Source organism: Centruroides sculpturatus, unplaced genomic scaffold (assembly GCF_000671375.1).
Source record: "Centruroides sculpturatus isolate CEXI.00-Female unplaced genomic scaffold, Cexi_2.0 scaffold1285, whole genome shotgun sequence".
Lineage (NCBI taxonomy): Eukaryota > Metazoa > Arthropoda > Arachnida > Scorpiones > Buthidae > Centruroides > Centruroides sculpturatus.
This window is the reverse complement of record NW_019385572.1, coordinates 1-19,681: the sequence shown is the minus strand read 5'-3', so window position 1 is coordinate 19,681 and position 19,681 is coordinate 1. Positions and strand designations below refer to the sequence as shown.

The 19,681-nt window shown below is 28.4% G+C and overlaps 1 protein-coding gene across 1 annotated transcript in view; it reads right to left on the bottom strand.

Moving 5' to 3' along the window:
- The window catches only part of LOC111640219, a 34,493-nt gene extending 23,456 nt beyond the window's left edge, over positions 1-11,037 (bottom strand). The window contains exon 1 of the mRNA XM_023386220.1: positions 10,878-11,037. Coding sequence (XP_023241988.1) covers positions 10,878-11,037 — 160 coding nt within the window. The remainder of the gene's footprint in view (positions 1-10,877) is intronic.
- Positions 11,038-19,681: the final 8,644 nt, after the last annotated feature.

Sequence of the window (19,681 nt, the reverse complement as noted above, 5' to 3'; positions counted from 1 at the left end):
TTTCTTTAATAAGAAGCAATGTAAGCTTGTACACGATTCTACTTTCATCTTTAGAGATCGAAACAATTATAAATTTATAGTTAATTTTATGAATTGTTCAAACTTAATAAAAATTTAAAATTTAATTTTTCGAATTTTCAATTGAAGATTTAAAATAATTATAATGTAAAACTTCTATAAAAATCTAATCTATTAAATAAAACTTGTAAATACATAATCTCATTATCGTAACTATTACGAACGCAAACTTTTAATATGTATAAATTTTATAATTCATTTTATTATTATTTTTTTGATAATTATGATTCATTCAAATGCTGAATTTACAGTTGATATGATTTAAGAACCATATAATGCAGTGGTGTGCGTACAATAAAACTGTCGGGAAACATAAAACAGTTAACAGCCATGAAATAATTGGCTAAATTAATTTTAATTAAAAGTGAAATATAGACGATACAGTTATATAAGTTCAAAGAGAAACGGTATCAAATTCTCCGCTCGTCCCAGTAGACTGGTTCAATTTATCTAAAATTCAGGTGGTGCAGTGCCATTTAAATTATATTTTACCAATAGTAGCATCTTATCAACGGATAGATTTTAGAAGTTTGGGACCAGATATAGAGGTTTGTTGGATATTTTCCCAGATGGGGAGGGAAAGATCGTAATGGGGAGTACAGAACCGATAACAGAGCCAGTACCTTCTCCGACTCCCAAGACGTAAGACTGGCGTGCAATGATCTGGGTCAGTTTGATTTATGAACTGTTAGAGGCGCCACTATCGCCCGAGGGAATCTGATTATCGAGAGACTGTGACGACGTCTGGCGGACGGTACCTTACTCTCTTTCCTCTGTTTTCCCCCATCCTCTGTAAGTTGTGGCAAAAGTTTGTGGTCATCAGTGGGTCGTATAGTAGATTGACAGTTGGACGAAAATTAATAGGCAAGATTTAAGAAAAAAAAAAAAAAAGCAGAAGTGATTGATAAATATGGCAATTTATTGAAGTTTAAAACTGATAAACATAAAGATAGAAGTAATAAAGTGAAGAGGATTTCTAACACTGTGCGTATTTTTGAATTATAAAATCCGTTTTATTAGGTTTTAATCTAATTAATGCCATAATAAAAACAAATATATTTATTAATTTATTTATATATATATATATATAAAAAGAATGAATTAATATAGTTAATTTAATCAGTTAAATTCTATTATTTTTGTAAATAATGACTTAAAAATTCGTATTCGATTATTGTTTTTATGACCTCTAATGGAGTCGAACGTGCTAATGTTTGCTCTGAATGGAAATTAGCCATAGAAATTATCCAATTGAAAAAATTTATTCGTTTTAAAGTTTGTAAACGAAATTAAAATTTTTCTTTGACAATAGAAGAAAAGAAGACAAATAAAAGAAATGGTTTTATTTCAACAAAACTTTTCGTGACATTTAGTTTCACCAAAGAGATTCACTTTGGTTCGAGTTTAAAATAGAAACAAAATGGAATGATTTTTGCTGATTCTTTTCGGGTTTCTTATTGACAGTATGACATTTTGAATAGCGCACAATCGTCTTTAGGGTGATAAAAATGGAGTAAATTAAAATTATATTTTAAAATGCAGAAAATAATACGTATTATATTCATTTTTTCTTATTTATTTTTAAAAAGTTATCGCTTTTTTTTGGTAAATCGAGCACACTTGTTCGATTATTTTTGTGATCATCATTGTTATTATCTAGTTATAATTTCATATATAATAAAAGTCGGTGAATAAATAAATGCTAAATTTTTGTAGAAATAATCCAATTGTTCAACGAGAAGAAAATATCATTGCCATCAATAACAATGATTAATTGCAATTTATGGCTTTTCCTTAATTCATAAGCTTCTAATGGGCGCTTGAATAAAGCATCATAAGAAGAAAATAGATTTAGAAACAATGTAAAAGAAATTTTGAATCGAAATTCCTTTCGAAGAAACGAATCGTGTATTGTTTTAATCACGTCCTAATAAATAATTTATATCTTTAAAACGTGATCCATTTTACAGAATATGAGACGTCCAGTCAAAGTATGGTTGGAAATGTCAGCCAACAACCATCCCAAGACGGAGATTAAGAAGATAGAGAGATCAGTCTTCGTTAGAGCAAATGTTCGAGAAAGCTGTCAGGAAGACGTCTCTGGTTTTACATCACGTCAAGTCTCATCAGGACACTGTGGCTGTGTCTCCTTCAAATATCGCCTCCGTTTGGCACCACCTAGTCCAATTATCTCACCGATTGGGCGGAGCACTACTAAGATGAACTCAGTAGCTGAATATATTTGACATGTGTCTGGCTATAGACTACTTATAAAGTAGAGAGCTCTGATAACTGATCCAGCACTTTTTCATATATAAATCTATTAAGTCTCTTTTATTTCATTAAAACGAAAGAATTTTATTAATAAGTTCATTAATACAAAGTAATTTGATTAGATTTTCGAATGATTTCTGTTGGAGAATTTAACCAAAAATTTATGGTTGCGTTTACGTGCCAGTTGAACATTATTGCAAGTATTTATTTATTTATTTTCTTTCGTTTGGTTTAAATTTTTATCGATTGCCTTACTTTAAACCTGTAATATTGTTACATACACAATTTTTTTAGAATAGTTTTGTACCGGTTTTGTTATTTTAATCTTTTATTCTTTTAGATTAACAAATGACAATTTTTCAGAATCTGTGGAACAGCAAAGACATGATTTTCCTAGGTTAGTCTTTCTTTGTTCGAACAAACGAGTACCTGCAAGGAACGAACGTCGTTGAATGGATCACAAGTAGCGAATCTTATGTTTCTTTTTGTTCACTTTATCGATTTATCGAAAAGGTTATTTACCGCTCCATCTAGTAATGAACCATTTATGAAACCATCTGTTTACTTTTATTCAATTTTTTTTCTTTTTTAATCTTGCCAGCATGAGAATGAGAAAGACGTAACTTAAACCCTGAATTTAGAAATCAGTTTTTGTGTTATTTTCAAAATACTGTACAAATAACTTTTAGAACCTGTGAGATATATTTGTAAAATTGTATGAACTGAAATGTTCACATTTAAAAGTGTTAAGAAAAGGAAATTGGAAGTAACAAAAAAGGAGACACTTTGAAGAAGTGCCAACCGCCCAAGGGAAAGAAATCGCCAACATTAGTTAATCACTCCTACTGTGTTCTGATGTAATTTAATACGTTGGTCGATTGCTGGATAGGGGTGAGTCTAAACCGCAGAAAAACAAAAGAAATAGTAAAACATCCATTGAACGAATGGACAAAATTTTAAGACGTCTCTAATTACAGCCAACTCAAAAGAAACATAATACATTAACGATTTCCATCAACGTATTTTGAACTAAAAGATTAAAGTGGAGATACTCTACAATATTACCACTAAAGCACAATGCATTGAATTGTTAGAGAAAAAGTAAATGAAAAAATAATACCAAGTTCTTATTAAAAAGTTTCCAGTAATTCTAAATTTTCTAAAATTTTAATCAATTTTTTTTTTATAACTTTGCTTTTTTTCTCTATAATTTAAATGTTAAATTTAATTGTTTAGGATTCAATACTAATTTGATGACATAGTTTTTCCATTTTAACAAATAATTTAATAGTCGAATCTTTATTTAGAATTTTTTTTTTATTTATTTAAAATTGTTTATAATAATTTTTATGCTATTAAATATTTTTCAAGACTTATTTATTTAAAATTGTTTATAATAATTTTTATGCTATTAAATATTTTTCAAGACTTGTATTTTCTTACTATTATACACATTTTTTTTATATAGTAAAATTGATAAACTGATTAAATATTTTAGGATAAAAGACGTAAAAAATAAGCATTAATTCATAAACTTTAATTATTTAATATTTAAAATTATCGTTTTGTTATCAATTTTTAATAATGAGAAAATGTAAGATTTTTCTCCCTTTGTTTTAGAATATTAATATCCTTTATCGGTTCTATGACATTTTTCTATTAACTAAGAATAATTGTAACATCTTATTTAAATCTTCTAATTTATCTCACTTATAGGAGAAGATCCGAGATTGAATCTTTATAATCTTTACGTTTTTCCAAGAAAGCATTTGATTTATTGAAACAAATAATATAATTTCTTAATCGTTAAGTATATTTCTTAATTTAAATATGATAAATAACGATCTGGATAGCAAAAAGCATCTTTCTGATAATTCTCAGAATGTTTATCTTTTTATAATTTCTTTTTAAATTTAATTTTTAAATCGAATAATTACATTGAAAAGAAATTACAGTATTTATCTTCTATTCTGTTATCATATCTTTTACATAGTTTAATAATTAAAAGTATCAAGATTAATTATAATTACAGTTCGACATACAGATTTTAATTTAAATATTCTAAAGAATAGGTTTATATCTAGTTTCATAAATTTTAATATTATATGAATAAAAATTAAAAATTCATTAATGTATATAATTAAAATGAATTATGAGTATTTTATCTTTCATTACCAAGGTTGAAAATATTTCATATTTTATGAGGTTAATGATTTCTAATTTAAGTAATGATACCTATTTTCATTTTACTATCTATTTTATAAATACTTTAGATAAATATGCTTTGTATTAAAGAATAAAGTTTATGAAATATTTTTTTAAAAGAATTTCTTTTCCCTTTTTTTTTCTAGACTGAAATTTGGTATACATTAATTATAATACAAAGGAACAAATCTTTCTAAAATTAACTAAAAATAAAAGTAAAAAAAATAATAGGGTTAGATAATAATTATGTTTACGATCACGTTAAGTAAATTTGCCTAATTTATCTGGAATTTTAACTCATTAAAGAAGATTGAAAGAAAAAATAATAATGCAGGGAAATATATATATATATATAATTTTATTGCTTATTTTACTGAAGTAAAATAAACATTTATATTAAAGAATACTTTAACACCAAAATTGACTACTTTCAAGATTCATTTTTTTCATAAAACTTAAATAATAAAAAAAAAAACAGTAAATTGAATTAGTATTAATAGCAGTAATTTATGCATTCCTGCTCCTTTTTTTAAAAAAATAAATTACATCTAGTTACAACTAAAAATAAGCGCATTAAAATCCGTGTAATTCTATTTATACCGTACTTTAGATATATTTTTTTACACGAACATTTATAAATCACATAATTTTTAAATAATGAACAAACTTTAAACGTTTGACTTATTATAATAACTGATAATAATTATATCTCGTTACAATCATTCCCATTCTATATACATATATATAAAAATAACATTAACTCTAATCTTCTTACTATTAAACATTGATTTTAGTACAGAAAAAATGATAAAATGAATCTTAAGATTGAACGAAAAGTAATATTTTAACTGAAGATAAATCTACAAAACAGAAAGATTGGTGATTTAGAAAATATTAAAATATAGATTTATTTTAATTTATATTTTAATTATAGCTTAGGATAAATGTATTAAATGTTAAAAAATTTAATGCATTGAAGAATATTGAGATATATTTTTTCTTTCTTTCTCTTAGTAAACTAATGATGTAGAGGCAGGCATGTTATTTTATCGTCTAAAGCAGAAATAATGTTTTCAGATTTTGTGAATCGTACACGACCGGCAGAAACTGTACATTAATGTAAAGTGTAGTCTATAATTTTATATGATAGAACGGTACGTAGATTATAAGTGAGTATCATTTAAAATAATGGCCCATATCACTTTGCATGCCTGTACAGTAGTAGCTACTCGCTAGAAGCTGTTGAACTGCATTTTTAGCTTTAACGAGATTACCATTATCTCATTTTTCTATAAGACTAGAAAAAGCTTCTATTAATAATACAGTTTATTTTCCTAACGATTTCTTTTATAGTTAAAATATTTTCACGTTATTTATCTTTTATTACTGAAAAAAAAAATATGACTAAATGTTACATTTGATCTTTTATAACCAGCTATAAAGCTTTTATGGCTAATTTTTTATATGTATTTTTAAGAAAATTTCCAAATTAGTACTCTAAACATTATGAGTTTTATATATTAATTCTTTTTTAACACTTTATCTTTAGTTCTCTTTATGAATATAAAGTAGTAGAAGAAGCAAATTTTACATTCTCTCCAGTTATCAATTAGTTGTATTTTAAATATTAAATTCTGAGAAAATTCTTAATTATTAAATGTAAATTTTTAACTTTTCTGAAGTTAAAAATATAGTTCTTATGTAAAGAAAATTATTGATTAAATAAATAATTTTTAAAACGTAATTGGATCGTTTGCGTATAATTAGTTTGGTCTACAACACTTCGTTAATTTTAAATTCTAACTGAAATATTTTCTTTTCTCTTCAGATTTTAAATTATGTTTAGAAAAGCTGGTCTTGGAATTTCGTTAGGAACACATTAAAGATATTACTAAAGCTAATAATTTCGAATTATAACTATGTAATGTATTCTATTATTAAGATTATGGTTCAGTAATGAGAAAGTCTCTTCGAAAGTATCTTTCTTGATGAGATCTTGGGACATAATTTGTGTTTGAATTTGAATGTAGGCCTAAGGTTATTTTCCAAACATTACGAATTCTTAAGTTAAAGTTCTCAGAAACTGTTAACATCTGCCAACTGTTTTACGACATTTAGGAGAATGTATACTATCGGCACTTTGCCAAAGGAGGAAAGTTCATTTTCGTCTCGTTCAATTAACATGTTTAACAACATTTAATATGAGGAACGTTAATTTAGCCGTAAATCACTCGATTTTGTTGTTTACTAAAACTGTTTGTGCAATTAATAATTAAAGAAGATGGATATGATAAGTATAATTCACAGTGAAAAATTTAAGAGAAAATGATTACTGGTTTCAATTTTGTGTTATTCATAACTTTGGTGCTAGAAATTACAGAAGAAACCATTATCGGCCATCATTTACATAGTTTCAATTTCAAAAATTTGATTTCTGCACGATCTTGTCGTTAATTCGTTAAGATGTAAAGTGTAACTTAATCATAATTGCCGGGTTCAGTTTTGAAGTGAACCGAGTCAAAATTAAAATTCCTTTTATTACCTGCTTTGTATTTAATTTTGTTTTCTTTTTCTGCTTTTTATGTTTGGAAATATGATGCATTTTTACACTGTATTAACTACATACAGCACCCATTAATAAATTTCGACTTACTTTAAAGATGAATTAAAATAATAATTCCTAAATAATTCGCTCTAAAAAAAGTTTGTGTGGACGTGGTTCACTTTAGAACTGAATCCTCCAATTTTTGTTTTATTAATATTTTTAAAATGTGAAAAAGTCTTATTTATTATCATTAACTGATTGTTTATTGTTTATTGATTATAACTATATGCTGTTTATTCTGTTTTTAACACTGTATTATTGATGTTTATATTAATTTGAGATGCCTGAAATGGAGTGCTATGATGTTCCTTGACAGGTATTTTTTCATGTCAATTAATATGTCTATTATCTTTAATTAAACTTTCAAAAGATGCTTTCAAGAAGACATCTTTAGACGAATACGATTCCTGAGTATTGTTCCTCCATTTTTATGTTCTTGACAACAATAACGAAGTTCTAAAAGATACTTTAAAACCAGATAATTTCATTTTCTCATTTTATTCTTTGTTTCTTACGCAGAAACTTTTCGATCTCAATTAGTTGAAGAGTTGCTTCATTTCTGTCAAGTTCTTGTGACGTCATAGCTTCATTCTTCCATCCTTTCAACTAATTAGTTGGTTATTTTCTGAAACGCGAAGAGAAAATCGACCTTCCTTTCGTATCTCCCAACTTAATTGAATAACTTTTTACTTTGTTTCTTATAGAATAAGAAAATTTTTACTTCAATAACACAGCTCCTTTTTTATATTTTAAATTTAATATTTCTCGTTTTTTTATATATAGATATAAAACAAAGAATAAAATTATATTTTGAATCAGTAGTAAGAGATTACTTGTTAAACAAAACGATAATTGTTTAAGTTCTGAAGTAATCGTTTAAAAGTCTTCCTAAATGTTTTAAATAAAATATTAAATAATATATTTATATTTCATCTACGTGAAAATATAGTACTGTATCCGAAATAAATACATTACTCTTTATATAACAGATGAATTATACTGTTTAATGTAACGAATGAATTATAGAGTCCTTTTACGTAACTGAAGAATTACACTCTTTAATGTAACAGATGAAATATAGACCACTATTTATTCTTGCAGATTTTCATCAATTACATTTAATGTATGTGTAGCAGATTTTTCTCAATAACATATAATTCAAGAGTCTGTTTAAAAGTTTAACAATTGTAAATAAATAACCTAATCTGTGTTCAATTAGAAAGTTACAATCCGTTGTCTAAACTAATCCTTAATAGGAAGACTACTTATTTTCTTACTTAAGAGAACAATACTATAAGGGTAAAGTATCATTCGACCTTCCGTATGAAGATCGATGAAGGTTAGAGGAGCGACCGGCTATTGATCAGTTGGATACCACCCACGAACCTCCCCCTAAATTCCAGAATAGGGAAGAAAAAAGAAGAGGCAGTAATTTAGAAACAAGGAAAGGGGAAAAGAACCTGGAGTGAGTGCAATAGAAACAAACTAGAAGTTTGGGAAAAGAACTTGATTTTGATTTTGAGAATCTGTTGTCCCCTATATTAGTTCCTAAGTTTTATAAGAATCCAATAATTACGTTTTAAAGTAGTTTTAAAAGCTTAAAACTTTTTAAAATTTAAAATTATTTTATAAATTATATATATATTATTTTAGAATATATATAGATGTAAGTTATATAATTATCTTAATATTGTAATATGCATACTATTTTATATATTATATTGTAAGTATTTATTTTATGAATTTGTATTTATTACATACAAAATATATTTTCATTAATAGGACAAACAAAATACTGTTTTCTTTCTTTATTTTTATTAAATAAGGAATATATTTGTTATTAAATTATGGTTCTGAAATATTCTTGAGTACGTATATCGGAATAAATTCTTTTTAAAAATCCAATTATCTGAACATAAAGTTATTCTTTGAATTCTTTTAGTCAGTTCAGTTTATTAGAAGTAGAGGTTGAAAAAAGATTCTTGTGTATTGGATTACTGGAAAATAATAAGAGTTCTGTTCTCACTTTAACTTACCTATATCTTCAGCTTTACTTCGTTTATTGCTATTTCAAGCGAAAAAAAGAAAAATCGAGAGTACTTTGTTATAGTTTGTTGAAATATATTTTCTTCGATAATATTGTGGAAGCATTCGAAACAAATTGTTGTTTAAACTTCAAAAGTTTTAAGTTTAACTGATTACATTTTAACAGAAAATTAATGAAATAAAAATCATATCTAAAATTAGTACAAAAATAGCATTCAATATTTATTAAGGATCTAAAAATTATACAATTTCGGAGAAATTCTATAATCTTTTAAATAAGTTTATTTTTAATTCTATAAAGATTTATTAAAACTGTTGCATAATAAATTATTATAGCAATTTTGTAAAGATAAAATTGAATAAATTAATTATTTATGAGTCCCTTCTTTTAAAGAAAATCATCAATAAATTATTAATTTATCTTCTGTATTATAGAAATAATTCCTAGAATTGATTATAATTTTATTGTTAGTTACATATTGGTTTTCTATAATAATTGGCCCAATTTAATCTCGAAGAAATTTTATAGTACTAAATTATTTAAATGTAAATCTACTGATTGCATGATGAAATAAAATTAATGTTTTTATTTTATTGCTCTACTTAGTGGCTTTATTCGTCATTTTTATTTTTTCAATAATGTATTTTAGTTTTTTATAAGCTTAGAAAAGTATATTAAAATTTCAGGCACAACGATATTCGTCAGAGATGTTTTACATTAATATAAATAAAGCGGAAATCCAAGCTGTCATCATATGCCTTCCGCAGACATCTGAAACAGCTTCGGACATGAGTAAATGAACCTCTCTCGAGGGATTCTGTTGTAATGAGTACTTGCCAGAAATGGGTCTCTTTGGTGCCGAAGTTGACAGGGTCACGCAAGCAGTAACTCTGCCATAATTCTAGCATAACGCTGTTAACGTTCCGGTGTGCACAATCTCACAAAATATAAACTCACAAATTAGGTTTGGCGAACTGTCCCCTCCGAAATAAAATTAAAGTGTAACGATGGACAAAGTTTTAATACGAAAATTACCCAAGTAACTAGGATCAATTTATTTAGCTTCTATTTGAATGCCAAGTGGAAGAAAAACTTCTTACTAATTACCATATAAATCTGAAGCATATTGGTAAAAATACAAGAAAAAAAGAATTCTAACGATAATATTATATAAAGAACTTACAAAATAATAATGGTTTATTGATCTCATCCAAATTTTTAAAAACGAATCGGATTTAAGAAACGGTTATGGCGTCGGGATCAAGGCGCGTTACCAATATCTCTATGTGCAACCTGCTTTTAGTAAAAATTGATTAAAAAGTAGTGAAAAAGCGATATTCTCAAAACTGTAAAACAACGAAACAGGAGTCTTATTGAGATTTAAGTTTACAAACTAATGATTAGCGGATTTCAAACTAAAATTGCGGATTTGGAAAAACGCTCAAGTTGTACTTTACTGGGCATCAAGCTGTCAATCGTGAAAACTTCTTAAGAGATTTTCTGATCTTCCCAAGAGAAGAAAAAATAAAAAAAGAAATGTTTTGAGAGAACGATTCAGACGGAAGAAGGTCAAGTGCAGAAACCATTTTCTCCCAGTAGTCATGGAGACGGTTGTCAATTCTTCCGTGCACTCCTGCACTGACGCTCCTGTCAATATCAGGGACTAACTCCCGTTCTTTCTGCCTTCGGGAACTAATATTAAAGTCCAAGTGAAGCCTTCGGGCTCGTAACCGACTCTGTTTTTTTTTCTTCCCTTCTTCTTCCTTTCTCCCTTTAAGAGAAGTATACGTTTCTGCGCTATCCCATCATTCTTTACTTCTTTTTCCATCCTGCAGGCAGTTTAGAAACATTCTTGATTTTACCTTTTGTTGTATCTACTCCTTTATATAAAGAAATGAATCCGTTAAGTTAGTAAAGTAGTTAAATATTTGTTGTTAAAATAAAGCAGTTCAAATTCAAATAAAATCCGGTAAAAGAAAAGCATTTCCAATGTACAGTACGTATACAAATTCTTAATTAGATAAAAAAAAAAAAACATTTTTGTTTTTAAATTTATAAAAAATATAAGATATAAAAAATTTGATATTTTTCCGATATTTTCTAATTAATGATTTTCAAAATCGATTATTTTTTTCTTAGATATCGATATATATCGATTAATAATATTTTTTTGAAGTAAAATAAAACCCAGTTGTGACCACGTGATGGAAATCATAGGCAGTGAAATTTTTGCAAAACTCTTGCGTACTTTCTAAAATTGAAAGAAAGTTTGAGATAAAGTTATTTTTCAAACGACATCCATCACTTTGACAAACTTAGGAGATGCAAAGAATTATTTGAAGTTTAAAAAAAAGCCGATAATGCATCGACCATTATCAAATACCGACAAAATATCAAAAAGAAAACGAAAATATCATCGCATAAGTATTATCGTCGGTGAAAGTTTGTAAGAAACTATCTTTCTCGATGCTAAATCAAAATGTATTATTGCTGCTGTACTTTGTTCAATATACAATCAGAAAAATTGTAATATTCCTTCGACGTTTTCGTAGCAAGTTTTTCCTATAAAACTTGCAAAAAAATTTTTCTTTTTCGTAAATCAATTAAGTGAAGATAAATTGAGACAAAACGAAAATCTTATAGGTTATTGAATATTGATTTCTTTCAACGAAATATATCTGAATATCGATCAGAAAGTATGCTTGAATGTAAAGAAATCAACGAAAGAAAGTTTGATTTCGAAAGAAATAACAACAGTTAGAAAGTTTTTCTAACAGCTTAAATCAATGAAAAAAAAAGGGAGAGAAAAAACATTTTCAATAAGAAAAGTAAATTCAGTAAATGAAATAAAAAATTTTTATATTTTTAAAGACAAATTTAGACATTAAATTTAATCTTCAAAAACTCGATGGTGAAAAGATTAGATTTTTTAAAAAAAATAAGAAAAAGAAAACCCGATTAAAACTTTTAAATCGCGAATTTCTGATCAATTAAAATGATTAATCATTTATTTCTGCTGACCTTTCTCCTTGTAATTTTTTTCTTGACATGTTTTTAATTCTCCTTGGAAATTGAAACAAAGAGTGATTGAAATGAAGATCATAAATTTTCGTGTCGATTTATAATAATTATCAATATTTTTGTTCAGATATTATTATAATTAAAAAACATTATTCAAAGACGATACAGGAGGACATAATATTTAGTTGTAATGAATAGTTAGAAGCTTTACACGTAAAAGGACAGTTGAAAAAGTTCGATAAATTAATAATAGTCAAAGTATCATTAAAGAGATTGATGAAGACTTTATAGAAAGCCAAATCTTTGTTACGAAAATTGATAAGTGTGACAATAATAACGAGAGGTCCATCAAGAGAAATTATCTCTCGTCCAATAATATAGATAGAGGATTTAATGAAAATAGAAGTTCAAAGATTCGACCCGAAAATATATTTGAAGATTTTTAAACTTCTCAAAAATGTTTAATGGGACTTTGACGATAATTCATCCACAAAATTATACTTTGATTATGTTTATCGAGTACATGAAGTGAGTTAAATTCGATTGAAGAATAAAACTAATTCGCTGAATTAAATTAAACTTTATATTCATCACTATAGTCATTTTCAATGGAATTTGAAGTGGATACAACAAATAATTTAATTGGAAACAACTAAGGTAGTACGCGAGTAAATCTCATTTGCACAACAAAAAAGCTACATATACTGCGAGATTAAAAAATTCTGTTGCATTGATAAAAGGTTACAACTAATTTTCGAACTTGACTATTGCAAGGAAATCGTTAATTGTTCGAGATCAAATGAAGACTTCCAAGTTTGTTCTCTAAGGACACACTACAGTTACGGTCAACCTAATTGGAGACGTTGGCTAGTTAATTTGCAGCCGAGTAAGGTATAAACGAAAGCATAACAAACAAGAGCCGACTAAGTTAAGCAGAAATGTTTCCATTCTATTCTTTAGCACGTAATGTAAATAATCTCATTGACAAACTTCTGTTAACCTTAGAGATTTTGGAAAAAGAAATAATGCTAAAAAAAAGAAGAAAATAAAGAAAAAGTCGCCTGAATCCTGTTAGAAAAGGGAAATTCAACAATAAAAGGAGCTAAGACTGCAAATTCGTTCTACGTAGCAGGTGCTCTCCCAATTAAGTGGTCATTAATGCCACCCGTTATACAATGCGGTCTCGGACCCGGAGCCATCAATGACGGCTGCCAACTTCTGATTGTATTGTCGTTAGTTCGCCTTTGCTATACGCGTTAGAATTATACAGAAGAGAAAAAATCGTCAGAAATTTCCAAAGTTGTCTATTAGTTTTGATGCAGTCAGAGAGACAATAGATGACATCTGCTGAATTGTATAAGGTTCAACGAATTTGTTCAAAAGCCAAAACTTCATCAACAAAATCTGTAATCTTCATTATAGTCAAATGACCTAACACAAAGAAGTGAAATTTCAATTTTTCTATTATTTATGTAAAATAATTTATAAACTTGATTCGTTGAAAAATCAGATATGTTATTTAACATATTTCTGAAGAATATTTATAAGTCTGTATAAAATTATTTATGAATATTTGAGCTTTGTTATAGTTATATAGATTAGAATAATTCAAAAAATGTCATATGCAATAAGTTAATATATCATGTTTCAGAAATTAAATGACGGTTTGATAGAATAAACAATAAATTATTTTAGATATCGATGTTTTTCTGTTGTTTTTCTGTTGTTTTTCATAGACAGACAAAAAAATTATTATTTTTTTTGCCAAGTTGGTAATGTTTAGATCATCTTGGAACTCACATTATGCTGATACATGCAGTGATGATTGTAGTACTGCCTGTCCATTTTTTTCAATAGGATTTTCAACTCCTATCGCGTGCCAAAGACTTATGCAGAAAACCAATTATGACAGGCTTATTCTTTAAATTATCCCGTGTATAACCCTGTCATAATTAACTACATCTTCAATATTTTATCAGCGGGAGTATTGTGAAATCAACAGTTGTTTCAAAATCCTTTATTCCGTGTAAGGTTGAAATAGCAATATAATTCATTTATATTTCAAAGAATAACAATTTTCTATCAAAATTTCGACATTGCAACGAAAACATCCGAGCTGGCAAAGTGCCCAAGCATCCCAATCTGACAGTCTTCTATCCATGTGTGGGGCTGTGCCCAGCGGGATGCTGACAAATGTCCCAGACCAAGGGTTGGAAGGCATCCAGGTCGGGAGAAAACTCACGTCAACCCAGGCCTTACATCACCGTCTTACCCTTGGGACTACCGTCTGAAAATCCCACGCGACTTCGACTGACAGACAATCCTACATATCGATACAAACTTGAGACTTTTGACATTCGTCGGATTTGAGAATATCTAAGCTTTTTGGATTTGATACAATGTGAAGAATCAAACCAATATAGTTCTACACAAAGAAAACTTACATCTACAGACAATGATGGACGATGGAATACGACTAGATATATGCTGCATTAAGAACTTTTAAAATGGAAACTAGGAAGAGAAAAAAATTAAAAATCAGAAATATTCTCTATGAAATATGTATGTATCGCCAAACTTTTGCAAGTCAATAGCTTTATTTTTAAGGTAAACGATTATGAATATGAAAGCAGGATATCGGTTTTATTTCCTATGATTATGCCAACAAAATCAAACTTCCTAAAATTAATTCAAAGTAAAATTTTGTTAGATAAACTTTCTCCTTAAAGTTTTTATTCTTTTACAACATTATACAATTTTTCTACACCGTATTCTTTCTTTAAAACTTATCTTTTATCTTTCTTTAACGCGTGATTAGCGGACATTCACCGAACTTGTCGTTTGTAACGGTTTTAGCGTTTAAATTTACAACTGGCTACTAAACATTAGAAGATTTATAACAATAATTAGGTTGCAGAATTATCAGCCTGATAATTATGACCGAGAGTATTTGTTAAATTAAGAAAACATTTAAATAAATTTATCTTCTTTAAGTTGATAAGTTTTAATTGAGTTGTAAGGAAAATTACAAGGGATAGGCTATTTTAAGTATTGCTAGTTATTCAGATCATCCGTGCAGTTCGAAGCGAGTTTCTGAGTATCATATCGTATGGATGGCTTGTGCTAATGAGATGATTACATCGCGGCTATCTTCCCACTGAGGGAGTTTTATCTGTTCGATAAATTCTCTTTTTCCCCATATTTTTTGTAGCTCTTAGTCTATCTCCGCCCGTTCCTTGTCGGACTCTCCGAAAGTCTTTGCTGGGATTTCAAAGATTGTGGACGCCTCTGACGATTCTTTCCTTAATCAAATGTCTTTAAATTGTTGGAGGAAGATAGGATAATGAGTATTAACCCCCGAGTAATGAAAGCTATCTTTCTATTCAGCATTTGCCTGCTTTAAATACGGCAAAAACACTGCATTCTTAATAATTCGGAACTGATTTATTAACCACTTATCAATTTATTCGGGTAGTTAATTTTTATTATTTATTTTATTAAACTTTTTATTCTTTAGATGTATAAATCTATTTTATAGACTTATTAAAGCGAATAATCATTTATATTTTTTTAATATAAATTTCTAATGGAGAAAAATTCTATGCTCATTTTATTAATGGACATAAAGTGTTTGACATTGTAATAAATTTCTTTGTTTTTTTTTAATGAATTTCTTAATTTTTTATCATACATTGTTTATAAGTATTGAGTATTATATATACTTTTGAAGGTGTCCTTTATAGAAACATAGGGATTATGCAAACTCTGAGCGCAATTGATATCAATCGCAAATAACCTGGATTTGTCGAGATGCCGTGTATATGCTATTCTTGAATCTCACAATGTTCTATTCAGGTGACATCTGTATTCTTGTGGACAACGCGGGACATTCCCTGGACAGTTAGGAACGCTGAATCGAACCCTAACGTAGCAACTGTCGCATCATAACTGTCCAATTGAGACCTATCTAAATCCAGGTCTTGTCCGTTCGTCTAAGCTTTGAACCCAACGGTGAATACCCAATGCAAAAAGTAACAAACTAACCTATTCTGCACTTGTGTTTATTTTGGTCGCCAAGAGAACTGTGTTATATCGGAATGATTGTACCAGTCGGTTCAATAATGTTGAATTCGGAAAAGCGCTTTTATGCATTAAAGATAAGTAGGTCTACAGTAAACTTAACTTAAAGAAATTGGTATATTTTGCCAATAAAACACAAAGATCTGGAATGTTTTACAGAATTTCGAATGCCTTTTACGTCCAAGCTCGTATTTGACAGTTAATTCCATCTTTAGAAAATGGTTTTTAAAAGAAAGGATATTTTACAAGTGAATATGAATTTAAATCGATTCAAATATTATATACTTGTTAAAAATTTAGCTGATAACTTACACAGTGACTAATATTATAATTCGGCAGTTTGCATATAATTTATGGCACGATAAAAATTTTCCATTTACCGTAAATAATCGCAAAACTCGAAAAGTTTCAAAGTAATATTCTTCCCTCCGGTATAATACATCATCTAAAACCGAAACCGAATAAGTTATCAAAGTTCTTACAATAGACTCACGCAGAAGAAAATCATTGTGATTTCCATAAAAATTAGTTTTTTCCATCTACTTGTCAGAAACTTTGGTATAAAGACGGTCTACCATTTAGAATTTGAGTTGACAGCAGATATTTAACGTTTCTGCGAACAGTTGGATAGCTAGATTTCCAATGAAACGATGAAAGACTCAACATTACTCGCTCGAGTTCATTTGTCTTATACTTCGGATGATATATACTATATGTCAGTCGGGCTTATCTGATCTGTATGTTCAGAGAAAGCGAGTGGATTACCCCACGACTGATTGCAAGTTTTAAGATGAAGTAGACCAAGTCGATGTCGTCGTCTCATCAATTGAATATTTATAAAAATACGAGGTAGGTATGTCCGGTTTTATCAGGCTGTTAAAGAGCGACTTGTGATGTAATCGCTATAAAGTATGATAAAAATCAATCTATAAAAACTAGATTAAATACAACAGTAACTGACAGTAAGGTTTTTATATCTGAAAAAAATCACGAAAGAAACAAGAATTAGTTTTGTTGTTGGTATAATGTCTTGTAGTGATGTAAGTGAAACGACAGTTGATAAGTCGTTCCCCGTACGAGACTGTAGTAAACTCCCGAGAGAAAACAACTGGAGCAAACGTAGGTCTACCAGCTCAAGCTCCATTCTTATCTTTCCGTCTGCTGTCAGACTTTATTTCGGTCGAAGTTCGTACAGACACCAGACATCTGCACCCTCCACTAGCATTTATTGAGAAAGCCAGTCCCTCGTGGCTAATATAATGGAGATTACACTTGGCTCACACTAAGAATCCCTGCTCTATATATCAACAACTTTACGAATTCCTTTCAAATAGAATTTACAACACAATGTCTTTTACTGTATCTCTCCAAAAATCCTTTTAAAGTGTTTTTTCCCTTGGTTATCCTTATGAAAAGTTTTTATCATTTATATTTATTAGACTAAGATTATATTGTAAGTTCCATATTTTTTTAACTTCTCATGCATTTAAAGACTTGTTTTTTCTTTTGTAAAAACAACAGAAATTTCACTTTGAAAGCCAAATTAAAATATTAAGAAATATTTGCTATTAAAAGTAATTTAATATTCATAAAGACTTGTAATATGTCACGGCGAATATAATGCCTTTATATTTTATTCGTGTATATAAAAATGATATTTACGAATGAATAAATATAATAAATTTTCGTCTTTATACATTATTTAATCTTTAAATTTTTTGACAAAAGTCTTTTATTTTGTTTATGCATTAAAACTACTGCGGAATATGTATAAGTAAACTTTAATTGTATATGAGACGAGATAATGGACCAATGTTTTATATTCAAGCGACGCCCTGCAAGTACTCGCATCTTCTATAAAAATATTAAGGAACATTCATGAATTTTTATGAAATTAAACTGATTTCCTAGAGGAATGCCAAATGTGGCTAAACATCAATTCAGTTGTCACTCGTATAGACCTAATTCACATTTAATTAATGTTAAATATGTTTATTGTATTACTACAATGAAGAAATGTTTCATATTAATTAAAAAGAAAATGGAATAACTTTTATTAAAAAGTAATGAAGTTCTACCGACTTATCAATGGCATTAAGCCACGAAAACGGTGCCATTTTCACACCAATAACAATTTGTTTCGAGTTATTACAAAACGTAGCATGTAAATTTTAGATAGAAGAAAATAAATTCTTATTTTCGATATGTACGATGCAGTGAGGAATAAGCTAAAGACTAAGTATGTTATCGCATTCTGCCGCTCGGGGCCGTCACGTCTTTACTGTGATGGGGAGAAATGGGGGTGACGTTTTCTATTTCCTGGTCTAGAATGTGTTGGACGTGGCGCCGCCTGAAGACATTTCCGGAAAACAGGAAAAATCGATTTTCATTCTTTTTTCATCGACACCTTTCTCCCCCATTTCTGAAGGGACCATCTCTTAGGGCTCTATGTAGTAAAATCGTTTCTATCCTTATATTTCAAGGAAAAAAAATTCTATCTTCGACTTGGCCAACTGAGCAGATAACTAGATTGTCTTTGAAGAACCTACAATCATGCTCCACTTCCATTTTCCGCATTGAAATTCACCAGTATATTTTGCATAGTGATCTGATAGAATTTCAATGCAAAGTACATCCCCTCTACAAAATAAAAATGTATTTTATCTATTTAATAAAGTACTGTGTATTAATTATAATTATAAAAATTAAAGAAAATATTTTTTAAAAATACAGTATAAATTTTTATGATTATTTAAACAGTTTATAAAGTATAAAAATTTAATAATTTAGTTGTTTTGTACGTTATACAGTTTTTTTTTGAAACAGTTTGTAGTAGTGATTCTTGTTTATTGATAATTGATTCATCATTATACCGTAACAGGAAAGTGGAACGTTTGCGGAGGAAAGTAAAAATGCAGCATGCTTGACATTCAATAGACTTTAACAAGACGATCGAAGAAATTTCACAGTACACAGAGCAAATACTGTCTTAGTTCGTGGACGAACTGTGAGGGGAAAAACTAGAAGCAAGTTAAAGTATTGATTCCGGATGGCGAAGCGACCGTCTAGCGAATGTCACGTTTGAGACAGCGTGGCTCCAAAAACTTGACGGTCCAACAATATCGGTTGACTTTTACTTAATGCTCCTATTTCTTGCTTTACATTATTGTAGAACGCATTTTTTTTCCTCCTAGTTTCCAAATTTGACTTCGCCAAACGTAAAAAGAAAAGAATACAGAAAAAAAAAAAACGAAAATTTAGTAACATATGTAACGGTCTGAATAGAAAATAGTTGTTTCTATAAATTTAAATAGCTTTTGATTCGATTGATTTATTAAACTTTAATTACATTTTGATGCGGCAAACTTTAA